The following is a 20,182-nucleotide window of genomic DNA, read 5'->3' as shown; positions in this document are numbered from 1 at the left end:
TTGGAGTCTAAAAATACAAATATTCCCTTAAATTTTATTTTCTCAGACTGATCTAGAACTATAAGTCCAGATTGATTAGGAACCCTGCCTGTCATGCTGTCCATCGAACTCTCAAAATAACATTATAGTTTTAGTTTAATCTTTCGTCAGTGTCATATGTTTTTGGATAAAGGCCATTTTGGACTTTCTGGAAAAAATATTTGAACATGTGGTTTACCTGTGTGATACTTTCTATCAACTTAAAACATTTTCATTTAAAACATGTTCGGGTTTGAAGCCGTAGGAGAGATCGATATTCGTTCCAGAGCCTAAAATCCATGCACCTGCCCTGCAGCGTGCCTGAAAGTATGCGCCTCTGATTTCCCAGCTACACTGCATTATTAAACATCAAATCCCATCATCCCATCAAGACCAACATAAATATGCATGAGGAGCGTCAATCAGACCGGTTTCATTTGTAAAACTTGATTACATGAAGGTAATTACACCCAATTTAAAAGCGAAGGAAATCTGCTGCTGTCCTCTGTCTTTATTTTTGAATGAATTTTAAATAGAGTTAGGTTGGGGGTATTAAAGGAGAAGCTCCCTGAGCGTCTGAGTCATCCAAAATGGCATTTACGGGATGTAACTCCAAGTCTGAGGAGAGGCTTAATGGCTAGAAACACATTATACAAAATAAGCTCTTTGATGTGGCAGGAGAAAGCCAAGAAAAATAGAGACAAAAGCAGAGGAGGAGAAAAAAAAAACACTTTTCCCACACAAGAGGGTTAAAGCTGCAGAGGACAAACTCAAACCAGCAACAACTCGCTTGAGGTGGGCTTCAGTCTCCCACACATACTCATCAAAAAAAAAAAAAAAACATATGCTTGTTCTGCTCTTCTAAATACAAACAATAGACCAGTTCCCATCCTGAAGCAAGCTAAATACAAATTATGCAAAGTGAGGGCCCTCTGTTCTTCATCCATTCAGTTCGCCTCTCTTCCACTCGTTAGCTCCAGCACTTAAAACGAGGACGGGGTCAAACTCTTCCCTCTATAACCCCTCCACACTCGAACGCATGCAGACAAAATCTGCCTCAGTCGCAGAGGAAGCTCTGTTTTTGGACGCAACGTTAAAAACTTACAGGCTTGTTTGCCAATAATCTATCCTGCTCTACATGTCACAGACCTAAGACTGAACAATTTGAGCCCCATGTTTTTCATTTGACCATTTTCGAGGGATTCAAATATAGTTTGGTTTCTGTTTTTTTCTGCTTCATATCCTTTTGGGGTAAATTCTTGTGACATTTCTCTAAAAATCCCCCCACTGCTCAGCTGTCTCTTTAGACGTATTGCTACGTTGTTTAAGTGTAGAGCTAAAAACAATTTAGCTAACCTCTCTCTAAAATACAAATCTTTCACTCAATCTTTTATCTTAATTTAATTATAATATTGAAATTAAAATCAGTTTAATATATCTTCAATTTTTCTTCTGCATTCACCAATTTCTTTCAATGCAGGTTTTTTAAATCTAGAAATACATGCACTTTATGCATCTGATAATTCTCATCTTGTCCTTTATTTCCTAATTTAATATCTGTTTGAATTGCGTTTAAACTTCAATTTATGGCAATGTTAGTTGTATTTTCATATTTAATCCCTCTCATACTTCTTTCCTTAAATCTCCTTTTTACTCAAATATATTTTTCTTTATTTTTTTTGTTCTATATTTTATTATTAGTTGTAATATTTTCTTCATTTTCTGTTTTATTTACTTTTAATTGCAGTACTTAATATTTTTTTAATATATTTTTTGTGATAATCCTAGTTCTATTATGTCTTTATTAGCTGTAATATTAATTGTTTTAGTCATACTGTAATATTTTAATCACATTTCTTATATTATTCTCTTTTAGTTTTGATGTGAAACATATTTCATCAAATATCAAATATTTCACATTAATTATTTATCTAATTAAAAACAGTTTGGGAAAAAAAATACATATTTCGAAAGATATATTTTGTAGTTTAATATGCATCAATATCTTCTAGCTCCTGAAATCAGATAAGAAAACAAAGAGCTGCTTGGACATGAAGGATCGAACACATGGCTTAATATGAACTTCACACAGAGATTTTAATATGATTGCCAACACGTATAGGCATCAACTACTCTCCAAATGAGCAGTTTTTTCCTTTATATCCCCTTGTGCATTCGCCAAGAAAAGTCTCATTTTCTGTTCTGTTGCTAATAAAAGGACCAATCTTTTGCTTTTTTTTACACCGCCTTTTACTTTGTTGCTCTAATATTCAGCCTTATTGCGTTTTTCACAGTAAGCTGAATATTTAGGTCCCAATATATTTCACATCTCAATATGTCTGAAGTAACAAAGCTTTTCTTTCTGAAATCTCTCCATAGGATCCTCCCATCAACCAGCGACCGCTTCCTGCTGAAGAACCTGGTTTCTGGGGTGGACTACAACCTGTGTGTTCTGGCCATTTTCGACGACACAATCACCTCGTTGGCTGCAACAAAAGTGCTGGGGTGCACCTCCTTCTCCACCAAGGATGTTTACCCGGCGTGCCGCTCGCTTCAAGCCCACTTCTTGGGTGGGACGCTCACCATACTGGTGGGCGGCGTGGTGGTGGTGACCCTACTCGTGTTTACCGTGGCGCTCATGGTCCGCCATCGGGTTTGCAACCACGGCGACCACATGTTCTGTCAAAACGGCAACACGGAGGCTGGAGGTGGGGCCTGCTGCCAGGGTGGAGTGGGCGGATGTGGGGACAAAGGGGGGAACGGGGGCGGGTGTTATCAGTCCAACGGCTCCGGAGACGTGATGATGGTAGTCCTTCCCAACGGCCTGCCCTCTAAGAGAGGAGGGGAGGCGGAGAAAGACAAGGACAAGGAGAAAGACGGAGCCGATTCCGCCTCCCCGCTGCCTCCCAAACTGCCCCCGAAGCCCCGGCCGAAGCCGAGGGTCAACCTGGAGCAGTTCCTGTCAGCCGGAGGGGTGGTTTCCACGACGACAGGGGCGGGGAGCGAGATGGCCTTGGTGGTGAGGCAGAGGAAGGCCCTGCTGCACAACCTCGAAAGTGACAGAACTCCCCTCTACTACTCCCCGTCTCCTTCGTCCACACTGCCCCGACAGGCTCGTTCCAGGGACCGCCCAAACCCGCGCCTGGAGCGAGAACTGACCAACCGGGCCAGCTTCTCTCTGGCTGCCCCCCTGAGAGACTCCGAGCTGCTGGACTGGAGAATCACGCCCAGAGGCAGGGACAACTGGAACTCCTCGCAGGCTTATCAGAGCCCCGTCTCCCCTCTCAGCCCCGCCGGTGGGACTGTTGGCAAGCGGCGACACTCGCTCGACATGGGCTCCTCTGTTGCCTTAGCAACCGATGCGGCCGCAACCGTGGCCAGGCGCTACGGCGCCGTGAGCTGTGCCAAGCGGCTGAGCGTGATCTGGACGAGACGGAGCCAGTCCCTGCACGGGATGCTGGTGCAGTGCGCCGCCTCGTCGACGACGAGCAGCGACGCGGGCGAGGGCGTCGGGGGACTCGGAGGGCCCGGTTTCAAACGGGGATACATCCACGCCTATAACACCACCAACTCAAACTCAAACACTGGGACGGGCGGCGGCAAAGCAAAAGAGAGGAGCAAGGAGAAGGAGAAAGGTGGTGAAGACCTGGAAGAAAGCGTGGTGTAGTCTGGATAAGGCAGAGCAGGAAAAAAGACAGATAAAGGCTTAAGGACAGGATGGTGAATCAGGAAGGTGATTAGAGGTGAAATTAGACGAGTGGAAAATAAGAGAGGTGGGATCAGAATGAAGAAGAGGAGTCAGACTGAGTCACAGCCAATTTATTTGCCCAGCAAGAAGTCCAGGAAATTACATAGAAGATGGGAAAGAAAAATTTTAATTAAATACTTTGGCTAAGATGAAAAGAGTAATAATCAAAAATCTAGACAAAAAGAGGGGCAAACAATATAAGAAGTATGCAGCCGCAAAGAAATCTAATCATGAATCATAAAAAAGCATCAGAATAAAGGTTATGTGGCAGAGTCAGGGTGAGCGAAGCTCACAGCAACAAAGCTGCGGTTCTCCAGAGTCCATCCACCCACCAACTCAACCACCACCACCATCAAGTGGATTTAAACTGCATCAAAAACAAAACCGCTGCGTCTGGAGGCTGCTGGGGTATTTTGGCTCCCACTTCCGACACAGACTAGCTTTCTGAGACGCCTTTTCCCAAAATAAAAATATAAAAACAAACTAAAAGAAGCACTGAATGTGAAAGATGTGTCCGGGTGGAGATTATTGGGCCGTGTGCGCCTCTGGATTACGGGAGTATAAGTGCAGAGCCTGTGCAATGGACATGATCAATCGATATGGGGGTGGAAAAGAGAGGCTGTGGGACCACAGATGTTAAAAGAAAAATATTGGGATCACAAGTCAATACGGATTACAAAATGGAGGAGACGCGGGCCTGATGGAACATGTGAGTGTCCATTTCTGAAAGAAGATCATGCTGCATGTCGGATAATGGAAAGAAAGGACTCATGGTAATGGGCGCATAAGTGTTGGTGGAACAGAGACTGGCTGTGTATTTGCAGACAGGGTCAATCCAGTAACACACCATCAGTTTATTTAAAGCAGAAAAAAAAAAGAAGAACAACACGTTTAGTGCTTTCTGGGCATGCTGGAGAAAGCAGGAATTTGCACAATTATGATAAGAGGTGTCCGATCCAAACTGAAGGGCAACGTTTAAAGTTCAAATGGAAACTTTCAGCACCGTAGCATCGTCAGAAACCACAAGCTGGTGGGGGAAAAAAATCTAATTTTCAAACTCATTTTGTGACTTTTAGACTTATTTGTGCCACATGGGTTCAAAGTTTAAAACCAAACTGATGAATGTTGAAAAAGAGCCAGAAAAATAATTACAGAATCACAAACTTTCACTGAAAGACTCACTTAAGAGACTCAAATACTTTCAAAATAAAATAATTGAAAAAAAAACTCAAGAGAAAACATGAAAGTACAAAATATATATATATGGATATATATATATAAAAATGTTACTTGTTGCACCATGTGTTTCTGTTTTTCTGAGGAATGATGTTAGAAGCAGAATTTGAAGTGTGTGATTTTTTTTTGTTCCTTTTAACATCAATAATTCATGATTAGAACAAAACACATTAATACTTGACGAATAGTAAACTCAAGAGGACAGTAAATAAGCACACAGAACAAAAACTGGAAAACCCGAACATCCCAGTACACGGCCTCAAACCGATGCCTATGAAAACAGAGCCAGTTAGATTTATAATGTTGACTTTTACTCAACAATGGGTTTTTTTTTTCTGTTTTATTATTTCATTTTTTGCCAAAGTCAATATTGTTCTCTGGACTTGATATAAATAAAAATTACATGTATGGAAAAGATGTGAGTTAATTTCTACTTTCTACACAGAATGTGCTTTTTAAAAATTAAATGCAAAGTTGTGTCACATCCTGTTGTGTCACAGAAAGACGACGTTAAGCTCTCATGTTAGGCCTCAGTGCTGAAGCACTGGAAGGTGCTTGAAACTGTTCCCAGATCAATACATCTGTAGATAAGGCCAATATTTGATTTATTCTTTCTTAAATGACAGAGATCAAACTGTAGTCTTTATATATCATTAGTAAGTTGGAAAAGCTATTTTTAAAAACAACAACGTTTATGAACAAAGCAAATAGTACTTATATAGTACATTTATACCATTTAAAAAAAAGTTTATGAACAAACAAAACAAAACAGTGTTTACAAATTAAGCTGTGAAAATGAATTATTTAAACAATTAAACCCTAATTTGCTAAAATTAGCAATGTTTGTGCTAATGTTAATTCTTATGTATTTTGTGTCACCTTTTTATTCCACTAACCTGAAAGAAAAATATAACTAAAATGCTTATTTTAAGAAAAGGATAATATTACTGTACCGCCGGAGAGAAACAATGAGGCTTTTATTTTGAAAGTTTCAGTAAGTTTCATTATAAAAGGCCGCACTAATCCCATAATAGGTTAAGCCAGAATATAAAGCTCAGAACAGCAATCACCTGGTGTGAAAAACGTGAAGGCTTTTATTTTGTAGGGTATGTGTTGCTCTTATTTCAACAGCCCAATAATGCTCAATATCAGCCGTCCTGAAGCGGAAGCAGTTAAAGCTAACAGGACAGCCGATTGTGACTCTGCTGCTCAGTTATTTCAAAGCACATCTGCTGGTGTCAGAAAGTGACATGATCCGTTAGGAGATCCTTTCACTGTTACCTGCAGCCGAATTCAACGCTGATCCGGGGAGAAAGCAAGACATGAGCTCGGAGCAATCTGCAACTGAGCGACGCTAATTCAACTTCAAAACATGTAATTTAGCATGACAACACCAGCAATTAGGAGAAAACAAAATAATTATCCGCCTAATCTATCTAGATGTGAGTGTTTGGAGGAGTAATGCTGCGGCAGGCTGTGGCATCTTAGCGGGTTCTGGAAAGCTCCGGAGACTTTCCAGAACCACAACTGAAATATTATCCAACCTCACTCAGTCCAAGTGGGAATATTTCTACCACACGCTGCATTGGACTTTCCTGCGCCGATGAGAAATTAGACTGCAGCCTTTTCTAGATTTACTTTGACTATTTTGGCATTTTGTGCCACAAAACCTTTTGATAAAACGCCAAAATATTTCTGGCTTACTGGAGGCTTTGCTGGCAAAGGCCAATCTATTTGCAGCTGAACTCAAATACCACTCAAGCTTAGAGTTGACCGCAAAACCTTTACGCCATTTAAGTGGGAGCATTTTACAAAAAGAAATGCTGACAGAGTCAGAAAATGCAAAACGGCAAACAACAGAAGACATATCTACAATGTACTGATGTTAACGCTGGGCTCTGATTAATAAATTACCATTTAATATTTAATTTAATACTGGTTAAACCTGAACTGGACTATCTATAATGTATTAGGGATGTAAGCATAATGCCAAAACTCCAGGACATGATATTGGGTTAAAAGATCAATATTTTATTAAAGTGTTGGGCAAAATTAAGAATTAGAGCTGCAGGATTTTCACAACATAAAATGGCAACATTACTGATAAATATCACCAGTCATTTTCCTTCATGCTTAACACTCAAGAGTGGAAAGAAGGAAGATGTGGGTGTTATTTTCTGTCGCAGTGCTAAGATGCATGTTAATACATATTAAAGGATCTTTGGTGTCTGAACCCAAGTAGCTCTGGGTGTTTTTATATCTGGGGACTTTAACTAATCTCATACAACATCTTATCAAATGTTAAACTCCAGCAGTTCTCCATCTATTCAGCCCTCAAGATGCAAACGCAACACAGTTGCTTAACAGTTAATCATCCGACCAAAGTCAGAGTTGGCAGTAAGATTTCTCACCAGCCCTGGTTTCTAAATCCAATATGGCGGCATCACAGAGAAACTGTCCCTCCCATCCGTCATTGTTCTGCTGATGTTGGGTAGACTGGACAATGATCAAATTCAAGCAGTGTGTTGATCTCTTGTTTGAGGCGAATGGGACATAAAGAGAGACGGTGGGAACACACGAGACCGACGCATTTCCAGACAGAACCAGAAAAAAAGAGAAACTGAAGCCTTGTGTTCAGCTGTAATAACAGTGGCTGTACACTGGGCACCATTTTGGTCACACAAGCACTCTGATGATCAGACTGACCATCAAGGACTCAGATGAGACAGATAGGAAGAGTGTGTGTGTTTGAGAAGTGGAGGATAATGTGTGAAATATTTCCAATTACCCTTGAGCTTTCGAGCCGTGGCACCGCCCGAGTGGCAGACAGCTCTCTAAATGTGAGACCATCAGCAGTGACAGGGGAAATAAAGGAGAAAGAAGGAGCAGCCTACAGTGAGTGTGTGCGTGCACACGAGTGTGTGTCCTGACATCAGGTTAGAGGCCAATTTGATTTCAAACTCATAAGTGGCCCTATTAAAAGCAAGTCTGAGTGTGCGTCTCAGCCACCGTAGAGAGGGAGCCTGTGTGCTTTTGTCTGTGTCACTGCCCTTCTGTGTGTGACCGGCAGGAACAACACAGAGCTCAGCTCCTTCCCATCCCTCCGCCCTCCTCCAGGCCAAACCCTGGCCTAATTTCTGTAATTAAAAAAACTGCTGAGTAACGTGCAAGCGCCCAACAGCTCTGACCATGTGTGTGTAATTGCACAGTGTGTGCGTGTTTTCGTCTGCGTGCGTCTCAGGCTGAGCCCGCCTGCAGCCAAACTCTCAGACAAGCAGTTATGATCAAGGTATGATGCATTTCCCCACAGTGAGCAGAGCAACTGCTGAATCAAGACATTGATTGTGTAGAGGTGGCTTTAACTCACGATGCAGGTTGCTTAGTCTTTTATAAAGGAGAAAGAGGTCGCGGCTTCAGCTCACAGATTAAATGTTGATGTACAAATGTTCAAGATGTCAAATCCCTCTACCGCTATGCGGGGATTTTTCTGCAGTTTTTATAGGATAATGAATATTTCAGCACAAAACATTCATCTACTCTGTCCTTAAATCAACCAAAGTGTTTCTGCAAAGGGAATCTCTGGCAACCAGCACATGATTTCATAAACAGATTTAAACAGGTTTAGATTCCCAAAGTGGACTTTGAACAGGAATGCAGGTCCAGCAGAGACGTTGTTGCTCCTCTTAACTGCTCAGTTTGAGATGTTTTAGACAAAATATGGGTCAACCATTTGTATTTAAGTATTAAACTCCATGTTCTGTTGGTGTCGTCTCTGTCATTGGACGCTGAGCCACAGCAATTCATCATTACATACAGCTATGGAAAAAACTAAGAGCCCAATGCACCGAACTCGATTAAAAACCTGGTTATTCCACCAAATATTGATTCCTGAGCTAAAATATTAGTATTGTTGTTTCCAAATGAATATAAACTTGCTTTCTTTGCATTATTTCAGGTCTGTAAGTGCTGTATTTTTAACGTTATTCTGACCATGTCTCGTTTTCTGCGAATAACTACTACATTTATGTTTGGTATTTCTGAGACATGTTGTCAGTAGTTCATAGATTAAAAGAAAAATGTTCATTTTACTCAAACATAAACCTATAAAAAAAAAATCTGAGAAACTGGTCATTTTAAATGGTGTCTTACTATGTTCCAGAGCTGTATATATTTTATATAATGGCAGAGGACTCCTTGAAACTCGTTCTGCATCAATGAGAGTGAAATTCACTCTCCATAGTGTAATGACAGTACATTCAGTCTGGCTGCTGGTCCTTCTTGGTGGCAGCGGCTGATGGATGTGGTCAGTTAGCAGGTCCAGGTAGCTCAGAATATAATCCCTCCATCCCAGCGTCCTGGGTCTCTTCATGAACTGGTTTCTGTTTATTTGCTTTTCTTTTGTTACCCAATTATCAGGAAGTTTGAGGTTCACCTCAAATGTCTCAGGAGGTTTTCTGCAGCTGAGCAGAGCAGAAGAAATCCCCGCTTCCTCTTTTATGTCTCCTTCAGTGGCTCTGCTCCCCTTCTGAAGGGGAACAGGTTTTTCAAAGAGTTTGCTTTGTTTAACAAACACAGTAAACCACAGCAGCTGAAAAGTTAATAAATGTTGCAACTTTTGCTCCCAATCAAACCAAATCGAACCACTTATTTAACTTTTTTCACTCTCAAATTATAAGTAAGGAATAAGGGTGCATGTAGTTTATCACATCCGCTTTGTGGTTTCCGTTGTGTTTGTACACATCAAGTCAGAGAAATCAGTACATTTTTACTATTGTTTAATTAAAGAAAAGTGTACTTTCTTTTCAAGCATGTCTGTATGCTTTTCTTAATACAAACATGAAACTGATTTACCCAAGAAAACATCAGCCGTTCATCAAGATCTGAACAAAACAGTTTGTCAGAACTAGAACCTGGACATTAATCAGCATATTATGAGTTTCTGTTTATTCTTTTCACAATTATAGTTAACAAGGCTGCAGAAAAATAAGTCCTGAAATGATAAATACAGACTGTCAGCAGATGGAGGTTCATGGCCATTAACATTACCTTACATTCAGGTCTGCGGAGGCTTTGAAAGGATGTTAATGCACTAATTCAGAGTATTCACAACCTATTACCTGTATGTATCAGAACTGTGGAATAAAAGGCACAAAGAGGTTGTTTTTAACGTAATTATAAATGATATGCTGTGGGCATTGCCTAATCACCGTCAGTGAACTTCTGACAAACAGGACTGGAAGTTTAGAGGACAGAAGCAGAAAAAAAAACATGTTTCCTAATAAGAACTAATAAAAAGTGAACTTGTGCTGAATTTTGATAAATATCAGGAGCATGGACTTGAAACAGCCCGACGCGCTCGGCTGCTGGGAGTTTCATTACAGCAAAGCAGCGTGGGTAATTTGACTATGACATGCACCTTTAAAGGAACCAGTGAGCTGCAATGAAAGAGGCAGACGGCGGGCGAGACGAGACGACGAGGGAAGACAAAAGAGGGGCGGAAAAAATCTGTGTCCAAACTATAAAGGTGCTGGAATGATATAAGACTGAGCTTCCTGCAAGGCGTTACCTTCATGCATCGCTTGTTTGCTCTCCCTCGCTCCTTTCCTGCGCGCACTAATTTAGCCGTCTAATTTTCCCTGCTTCACCTTCAACAACTTCTGATTCAGTATTTTCAATTTTGCTCTCCGGACCGAAAAAATAAAATTCCTGAAATCCCTCTCATCTGGCCCGACTGTTCAAATTTGAATCATCTCTCAGTGTCAGGCCTGCTAGAACCGTCTCAGTGCTGCACAGGCGCCTCAAAAATATACCACTGAACTTCATATTCAATTTATTACAGTGAATTTTCCCCCATTTTATCCTGATTTATTGAAAATTTCTCTTTATTTTCACACCAAAAGACACTGCATTTAAAGAAGAGCTGTTTAAATCTTCACCACTGGCTATGAAACCATCTTAATGAGCAAAGAGCCTTGAAACCTGCAAAAAACCTGATATTTGGCCGACATGGATAGTTAATAAGGAAGATTTTAAATACTAAACCCCCACTGCAAAACATAGTGGCGGCAGAATCATGTTACTGGAATCATTTTCATCTGCAATGATCGGGTAAAATTGATACTGCGATTGATATAGAGTTACAATGATTTAGATGAAAAACTAATTTATTTATTTGTTACAATGGCTCAAAGTCCAAACTGAAATCCAGTTGGGAATCAAAAGAGATTCACAATTTATATGTCAAAATAACAAGTGAGGTTAGCACTGTAGAGTTTATTGATGCACTAATCAATCAGCCGATTATTGAAATCAACCAGTTTTACATCGACTGGCAAGTCAAATAGTGGAAAATTGAACAAAAACTCAAAAAACTCAAACATGCACCTTTTCCTTGACAAACTGTTAGTTTGGAGGTGGGAACATTTCCACTCATCTGCTAATGTGCTAATAGTGAAGCTAATTTTTCATTTAGCGCTTCAGTCAATTTTGAAAACGTTGAGCACAATTAGCTTCACTTACGTTATTTTTCTCGTGTTGCACTATTTTAAATGATTATTAACTTGTTGCTGGTTTTTAGGTGTACTTTTTAAAAAGCCTATTGACCAATGCTGCCTGTTCTGTCCAGTTTTCTACGTTGACGTCCCTATTAACCTAGACAAATCTCTATCAAACTTAAATTAAATTCAGTTCAAGGGTACTTATTTATTTGGTTGTTTTATTTGGTACCCAGAATGCATTGCTGTAGAACTACAGTCTGAATTTCTACACAGAAACTGATTAATATCCTCAAAACCTCCTGTGGTCAATTAGACACAAATTAGCAACAAAGTTATTAATACTCAATAACTATAAATCTGATTGATGATTTTTGGCAATTTATTTAAATAAAACAAAAAAAAACTGGATGAGTAAAAAAGATATTGCAGTTGAAACTAAAATCAGAATCAGCAGGTCAGAATAGGAAATCAACAGTCAAGCCTGATTGGTGCAGTTAAAGGATGAACTGCAGAGCCTCCACAGACTGACAGGAGAATTAAATGAATTATTTGAGCTCTAAACAACAAAGCTGACGCTTCAGGTCGGTCTGAGAGTTCATGATCAGGTCACTATTTGAGCTTAAATCCTATATTCTCTCCTCTATGGACCAAAAACATGTGATTCTGTCTGCACAGCATCAACTCAGACCATTTCCTCTCCATGACTATGAGGCAAAACACAATCAGGACTCATCGCCCTTTTCCTCTCAATGCACAGACACTGAATCAGTACATTATTCTGCACTGCTTGGATGATTCTGGCTACAATGGAGCCACCTCAGATAGTTTGCTGCAAAATTTATTGGCTTTTTAGACCCTGTAAGCACCTTCTTCTCCAGAAAGCACCTTTTAGTGCTTTTTAGTGAAAAATGTAGCAGTAAAGGAAGAAATTGTGCTGATGCTTTATCTTTACTATACACTCTAAATACCATTTGTTTGTGTGGTAACAAGGGTTAGTTGTTCCAACCCTCTGCAATAATTAAATAGTTAAATGTAAAAACTGTATCTGAAAACCATTAAACTAGATTAACTGCGTTAGAAATGTGTTAAAATCTGTTCATGTCACTTGAAGCTCTTCCCTCCTTCATCTGTAAAATCTTTTGTTTGCGTCGTTCAACCTTCCTAATCCGATTACAGGAAGTACACAGTGGCTGTTTTCCAAAACAAACTACAAGGTGAAGGACCAAACCTGAGCAAACAGATCCGGGCTGAAGGCGCCTCAGAACTTTTATGTCTCATTCATTAAACACTGATGCTTGCCGAGCGAATCCTTCATTAACGCCGACGCTCAAACTAACACTGATCCCATTAAAGTCTGCATTAATTGACTGCGACACGATGAAACAAGCTGAAACACTGAAATCGTTGCTGCAGCGAATGCATCAGGAAGTCTTTCTACCAACACCTGCCTGCATCTGCATTCATTTGGAGTTTGAGAAATCAGATCAGACGACGAACTGTGCTCATATTAAACATGTGCACAAACTGCAAATAAAAAGTATAAAATCCATCAAATGTTTACGTTTAAATTCAATTCAAGGATATTTTGTTTTGCCGCAGAAAAATCCAGGAAGTCCAGGAACATTTCTTCATTATAAATCCACTAAGGGCCACAGAAAAGGGTGAGAACCTCCAAGAAATAATGATCAGAATTAAAGTATTTGAAAAGGTGAAAATATTAACATTAAAGATGGAAATTTCTTGTTTGCTAATTCAGAAAAAAATGAAATCACATTCTAATTGATCCTAGTTATCAAACAGTAGTTAATTATTCAAAGTCACTGCCTATTCGCTCCCTGGACTAGATTACTGACCGATGTAAAAAAATCTAAATTCTGACTTTAACTTCAGGAGTAAAGTCTTTTTAATCTTTTTAATAGTCAATTTCCTTAGAAAATACTCAAAATTCTTAGATTAAAATCAGAGTTCTGGGATTAAAGTGTCCCTAATCTTGTTCCAAACCAAACAGCAACTCTTTTCACTCAGACATGATAAAAAACGTGACCGCTGTTTCACATTTACATGTCTATATGGAGCCAATATAAATATGTCATGAACTGCTTAAACGAAACTACAGTGAAAGATAAAACCTGTAGATTAGATTGGGTTTTGCAGCCCGGACCGGAGCCTACTTCCAGCTGCAGGCGAATCAAGTCACATCACTATGAATTCAGTCACTTGTGACCCTCACAGAGGCAGTCACACAACCTTTTCTTTCTTTAATCAAGTCACAATTTGGCCAACTGACATTTAAAGGAAAAAAAACTAAAGATTGGCGTTTCGTCAAAGAGGAAACTGAGGTTTAAAATTGAGCCTAATTATAAAAACCGTCCAAAGAGTTGAAATTTAAATGAAAATGCCTCATTAACTGTCCTTCCAACAAGTAAAACAAGAAAATACATGAAGCCTAATGGCTTTTGGCAACAATAAAATGCCGTTTGGAACAAAAGTAGTTAAGCAATAAAAGGCTATGTAATGACTCAAAACTTTAAAACAAACTGTCTTGATGCATCCAGTAAAAACCCTAAAAGCTCATTATTTATCTCAGGAAGTGTCGATTATTTTACGGAACAGAAAACTCAGTCACTTAATGAGCAAATAACACTGTTCTGCTTTAAAGCAAAACTACTGAACCCTTAACGAATAACTCTAAACTAATTTGAGATCATAATCTCCTTGTTTGCATCACAAAAATCACTCAAATGTTATAATAAAGTCTTTACCTGGTGGATTATCTACAGTAGAAACATCCTGTTTCGTTCTAGCAGTGAATGTCCAAGCGAATTAACTTTGAGGATGGACAGAGAGACAGTAAGAGAAATCCCATCTCCAGCTCTGGTTGCATCTTTGGACACACAATTGACACAAGAAACCGATGTGACAACGTGCGGTCACACTGCAGAGAGCTATATTTGGTGAAAACAGCACATCAGCACAAACACCTCACACAGGCTGCCAAGAACGGAGGGCGAGGTCAGATGATGAGGGTTTTTCTGCAGCAGCAGCAGCATGTGGCCCCTTTGCAGCAAATGAATTCACTGTGGACCCGCCGGTATAATGAACCAGATCAAAATGTTGAGAATCTGGCAGGAAAACACAAAGCGAGAAACGAGAAAGAGAACGACGTGGCAATGCCTCTGCCAAATACAGTACCGTATTTACGGCGGTCAGGACCCATACTGTAAGTCGCACCTACAAATGTTTGGAAGAAAATAAATAAATGAAATAAAGAGCGCTGGTGCAGCATCCTAATAAACCTCCTGGATCTTTGCCGATCGCCTGGAATGACTGCTAATTTTTTGCAAAACAAATAAAGTAGCCATTTTTGTGGGACATCATTTTAAATCCAAAACATAAAAAGGGTTTAGTTGGTGTACCTATTTACAACAAAAGCACATTTTCCCAAATAATTAATTTTTGTGGCCTCAGAATAAAAACACCTCAGCAACAAGAACAAGATTAGAAAGAAAAATGTTTTGTTTTCCATTGTAGAAAGACCTTAAGGTCCTCTTAAAACGATCAGATCACCAGAGCTTCATTACGCTCTGCAGAGGCTTCATAATCAAACATTGGATTCAGGTGTGTTGAACTAGAGGAACTTTGAAAACATGGAAGTCCAGACAAAGTTTGCCTCCAACACAACAAACTGGCACAATTTTAATGTTAGTCACAACCAAGAAAATGCAAAAATAAGATTTTAAAAGGGTGTAAATGGGCCCAGAGGTGATAAATCTGTGTGTGACCCAGTTAGAAATAATTTCTAAAAGAAAGGAAGTCCTGCTAACCAAGTTTTTAACTTCTAGTTTTAAATTAAATTAACTGTAAGCCTTTCAACTCTGCAGCTCCAGCTTTATTTATTTCTCAGTGATAAACACTGCAGTTTGTCAATGCAGTTTTAATGTGTGTTCTGCTTTCAAGGCTGCGGCGCTGGAACGTGTTCACATCTGAGCAAGGGAAACGTTCAAGGGGGAAATGTTTTGTTTTTATGCCAGGTTTCTTAACTCATAACTGGAGGAACACGAGGCAGAGTTTCACTTTCAGTTCATTTCCAACGTGAAGCAGGAAGAAGATCAGGAAATTTAAGATTCTCCTTGTTTAGTCCAGTTTTAGCTGTTTGCGTTCACTTCCTTATAGTTTTACAACATTTCCTCATGTTTAAGCAGGAAATCAGAAGGAAGTGTCCCTAAGCTTGTCTCTCCTGCAGACCTTTGCTCCTTTCCCTTCACTGCTCCCTCCCGCTCCAATCCTGACACCTCTCTTCCCTTTTGTCCCAAATGTGATTTTTTATGTTTTTTGCCTCACCACAGGACGGCCGCCGCCATCATTAGCTCCCTCAGCATCCTGTGACCATCTCACCTTCACTTCTCCTTCACAACCGAGAATACATCTAGAAATTTCCTGCCCTCTTTTCATCATTTTCAACTCCTCAGTGTTTTTGTCCTCCATGTGCCAAAGCCGCCACCCACTCCTCCCACTCGTCCCCCCCCCCAAAGGCTCCCGTTAAGACTCGTGATCAGACGGAGCCAGCCGGATCTTGTAGCTCCTCTCATCTCGAGATGATCCCGGGTTTCTTTTCTGAGACACCAACAGTGGGAAATCTGTGCGCGTCTCTCAGAGGCAGCGACAGATTGAGAGGGAAGCGATACAGCAGGATGCCGGCTTTTTCTTTTTTTTTTTCGTTCTTTGAGAGGAAAAATAAAAGGCGCCAGCGGAAGCAAAACACTGAGCAGGAAAGGTAAAACAGAAAAGAACGGCGTATAAAATCCCTCTGATTACATTAGAGGAATGAATGTCAACATTGCAAAAAATCATTGACCTTCTAGTGCTTTAAAAACTTATATTCTTGTTAAAATCACAAATTTGATGTCTGCAAACAGCAATAGCAAATTAACGAGAGGTAAATTTTTGCTTCACTAAAATGATTTGATAGGTCTCTGGAAATGATTTTTGTACAAATTGTGCAAAAGGTAGTTAGCCTATCGGTAAACATGTTGCAGCAGCATCCACATTTTTAAAGATTTTGTTAAAAAATGAGGAATTTGTTGAGCTTATTTCTGTATATTCAAAAAAAAAAAAAATGAAAAGGGACCAAAATCTGATTCTGCTCCATATAGACCCATATCCGGGTCTTTCATAGTAGTCTGAACAGCATTATTCCAATTTTTTAACTCCCTCAAAAAACCCAAATTTCACTTCTGAAAGTGACTGAAATGGTCAATGTGTCCCGAACGTTTCAGGTCTGAACATTCGTGTCACATTTTAGCATCACCGTTAAGCCACAGACGGCACAAACTGAGGTGAACAATGGCTGAAATTTAAAACTTTCCAGTTTGCGTTGCAACAGGTGGAAAGTTGTGAAGCGTATCTATACACTAAGGTGCTGTAGATATAAAAATATAGAGATAATTAGGCCATTTGCTGTCTAGAATCTGCAAACCAATGACAAAGAAGCAATGTACAGAATGAAAATGGCTGGAGGTCCAGTGGTTTTATAGCCACCGGGAATCATAACTGAGCCATAATTGAGACTAACAGCTTTGAAAGGATCCTTTGGCTGTGCAGCAGACAACGTCAAACCAGGAAGCAATGTGGCCCTGTTCCTTATCTACCCATGCCTGCAAGAGAAAAACTGCAGGATATCATTACTTTAAAATATTCTGTGGTTAACAGCCGGTGGATTTAATCAGACCTCGACGCATCGCCTGTTGAAACTCAGGTTAAAGCTGGAAGCAAATGGAAGAGCAGCAGCAGCAGCTCGGGAGACACCGAGGGAATGTGTTTGTTTTCCGTTTATAGACTGAAGTGCTGTGTTTATGACCCATACAGGTGCAGGTTTATTACTCAGAATATGATGGATGACAGAGGAAGCAGGTGGACAGCCTTCATGGGTTCGGATAAATTCTGCTGCATTATTCTTTTGCTTTAGGAAAAACAGGTTTAAGTGCAGTAAAAGCCAAAATACGCAGTTATTTTTCTTGCAGTCAAAGATTTTATTGCCTCCTGAACAACAGGCTGTCATGTCTCCAGATGTGGGCAGTATTTACAGCATATCTAGGCTGCTTTCTGTCATTTGCTGCATTTTAATTCTCAGCTTAGCTTTTGGCTGCCGACGAGCTGTCAAACATCGGGAACAAAAGACGGGAAGCTTCTGCAACGTCTCGCTATTCATCAACCCCAAAACGATACAGCAGCAAATATCTCACCGCAATGAAAACACAGGACTGACCTACATGCAGAAACAAAGCAGGAAATGTTCTTCTTCTCTGATCGGGTAAACTGGTTCAGTTTCTCTTAGAGACTCAGCAGGACGACGTCGTTACTGAGAAGCGTCAAAAGAACGCGTGTACCAACACAAAACCTATAAAAATTACATGGACAGAGAAGAAGTTAAACACCTGAAGAGGAAAAAATGTTTCATGTTGTTTCTTCTTAAAAGAAAAAGCTGCCATTTTTAACCAAAAACAAGGATTTCCCTCCAGCAGCCGTACATAAAAAAACAAACAGTTATTTGTCATTTTAGCATCCAAACTCCGGTTTTGTTTGTTTTTAGGGAGAAGATGACGCAGGCCTGCAGCTACTGTTTGTGAATGATCACTCAGCTCAAGTCAGAGGCCAGAAAAATAATAATGCCTGTGAAGGCAAATCAGAAAAAGAGAGAGAAAAAGGAAATGAAGTCAAAATGAGGAAGTTTACTGCAATATCTGAACTTAAACATGATAAGAAACTGTCGTGGTAAAGTCTGGCGTGTTAAATGGTGATTTTTATGGTTAATAATTTGAACTAGGTAATAAAATAACTTGATTAATTTGAAATGTTGCACTTTAGGATTAAAGAACTTAAATTAGTTATCTTACTTATTTAACTTTAATCGCTTTGTGGTTGATTCACAGTGGTTTGCTTATTATTTATTATTATTTAATAAACTATTATTTAACATAGTTTGCTCAGTATTTTCTATGCAGTTTGAGTGAATTTATGTAAATTTAAATAGTACAGTTTAGTCTTATTTTTTCTTTTCATCTTTAAAAGTTTTTACCAGCTTCTGACACACAAATAAATTTAGAGTAAATGAAGAAAACTGCTTGGTGTTTCGAGAGAAATCCAGTTGATAAAAGTCTGGATGTAAACACGGGGAAGCTGCAGAAACTAAAGGAGAACTCGACAAAGCCCGTCTTGAACCAAGTAATGTTTGGACGAATTTGGGAATAAAGGCAGGTAAAAATACTGGCTGTAAAATAAAAGATCTGGGTTTTATTCTGATGCAACAGGAACGGCTCGTACAGCTAAATGAAAGGTAACAGAGTGAAAGGCACCATCTTAATATTTCCCTCCAAACTCAGCAGACTTCATGTTACACGTTTTAATTTGTTTTCCAAAAAAAAACGTACGGTTTCTCAATTTTAAAGATAAATTATAATTTAAAAAAAACATTTTTACAAGATACACCCTTCACATGTCACGTTCTGCCAGTAGGACTGTAATTAATAGTACAATGCTCAATCTGCAGTGATCTGCAGGTTATTTAACACCTGAGGGATGTTTCAACAAGTTCCACACAGTCCTCGCCTCAAAAACACTGCAAACACCATTTTACGCCCACGAAGCCGTTGACCCCGTCCCGCCTGTGCACTTTGAGTTCGCGCCTGCAGGCTTTCATTATCAGCTCTAACAAAACATAATGGATCCTTCACACCACACAGAGAAGCTGCGTATACGTGCAAACGAAGATTTAATCTCAGCAGCCGCGCAAAAAGGAAAGCCAAACTTCATCGCCCACACGAAGACGGCAACAAAGCAGCAATTTAAGTTGGAGATGATAGCACTAAACCAAACACAAATTCAAAAACAGAAAACAAAAAACAGCAAAGACAGACTAGGATAATAAAAATACGGCATGAAAAGAACAGAACAGCAGGGAAACAGTTTAATTATAGTTCTTACTTTTTTTTTACAGATCAGATTCCAGAAGTTGCTGGTAAAGTGCTGCACGACATTTAAGATCAGTTTAATAATTTAACTTAAGAATGCTCTTTATGTACATCATCGAGCAAAATGACAGCAACTATGATGAACTTTAATAACCTATAGATCATCCAGGGATTAGCATTTAGGTAAAAATAAAATCTGTCGTTTTCTTTCATTCTTGTTCTCACTTTCTTTTCTGAAGAAGTTGCAGAACAGCTTCTCTGAACACACAACGTGTCGAGCCGGGAGGCGGCTGGGCTACAGCAGCAGAAGACCAGACCGGGTGTCACTCCTGTCAGCTAAGAACAGGAAATTGAGGCTATAATTGTTACAGTCTCACCAGAATTGGACGATAGAAGATTGAAAAAATGTTGCCTGGTCTGATGAGTCAATTTCTGCTGCGGCGTTCAGATGGTCGGGTCAGAATTTGGCGTCACCAACTTGAAAGCTTGGATCCATCCTGCCTAGTATGAACGGGTCAGGCTGGTAGCGGTGGTGCAATGGAATGGTGCATCTTCCTGGCACACTTTGGACCCATTAGTTGAGCATCGTGTCAACGCCACAGCTGACCATGTTCATCCCTTTATGACCACGGTGTAGCCATCTTCTGATGTCATAAATACTTTTTTCTGGCAGCTTTTGTAACTGTGTCATGCAAAACTAGACATTATAATAATGC

General features: G+C 39.8%; 2 protein-coding genes across 4 annotated transcripts in view; one reads left to right on the top strand and one right to left on the bottom strand.

Moving 5' to 3' along the window:
* Nucleotides 1–5,479, top strand: part of LOC129373311 (leucine-rich repeat and fibronectin type-III domain-containing protein 4) — a 50,713-nt gene extending 45,234 nt beyond the window's left edge. For all 3 annotated transcript variants that reach the window (XM_055051198.1, XM_055051197.1, XM_055051196.1), the window contains one exon: nucleotides 2,398–5,479. In XM_055051198.1, the coding sequence (XP_054907173.1) occupies nucleotides 2,398–3,685 (1,288 nt within the window). In that variant the 3' untranslated portion in view covers nucleotides 3,686–5,479. The remainder of the gene's footprint in view (nucleotides 1–2,397) is intronic.
* pcxb (pyruvate carboxylase b) overlaps nucleotides 1–20,182 on the bottom strand; it is a 329,618-nt gene that overhangs the window by 147,743 nt on the left and 161,693 nt on the right. The window lies entirely within an intron of this gene.

This window comes from Poeciliopsis prolifica, unplaced genomic scaffold, assembly GCF_027474105.1.
Source record: "Poeciliopsis prolifica strain line A6 unplaced genomic scaffold, Auburn_PproV2 SCAFFOLD032, whole genome shotgun sequence".
NCBI lineage: Eukaryota > Metazoa > Chordata > Actinopteri > Cyprinodontiformes > Poeciliidae > Poeciliopsis > Poeciliopsis prolifica.
The sequence above is the reverse complement of the archived record's forward strand: the minus strand, read 5'-3'. Positions and strand labels throughout refer to the sequence as shown.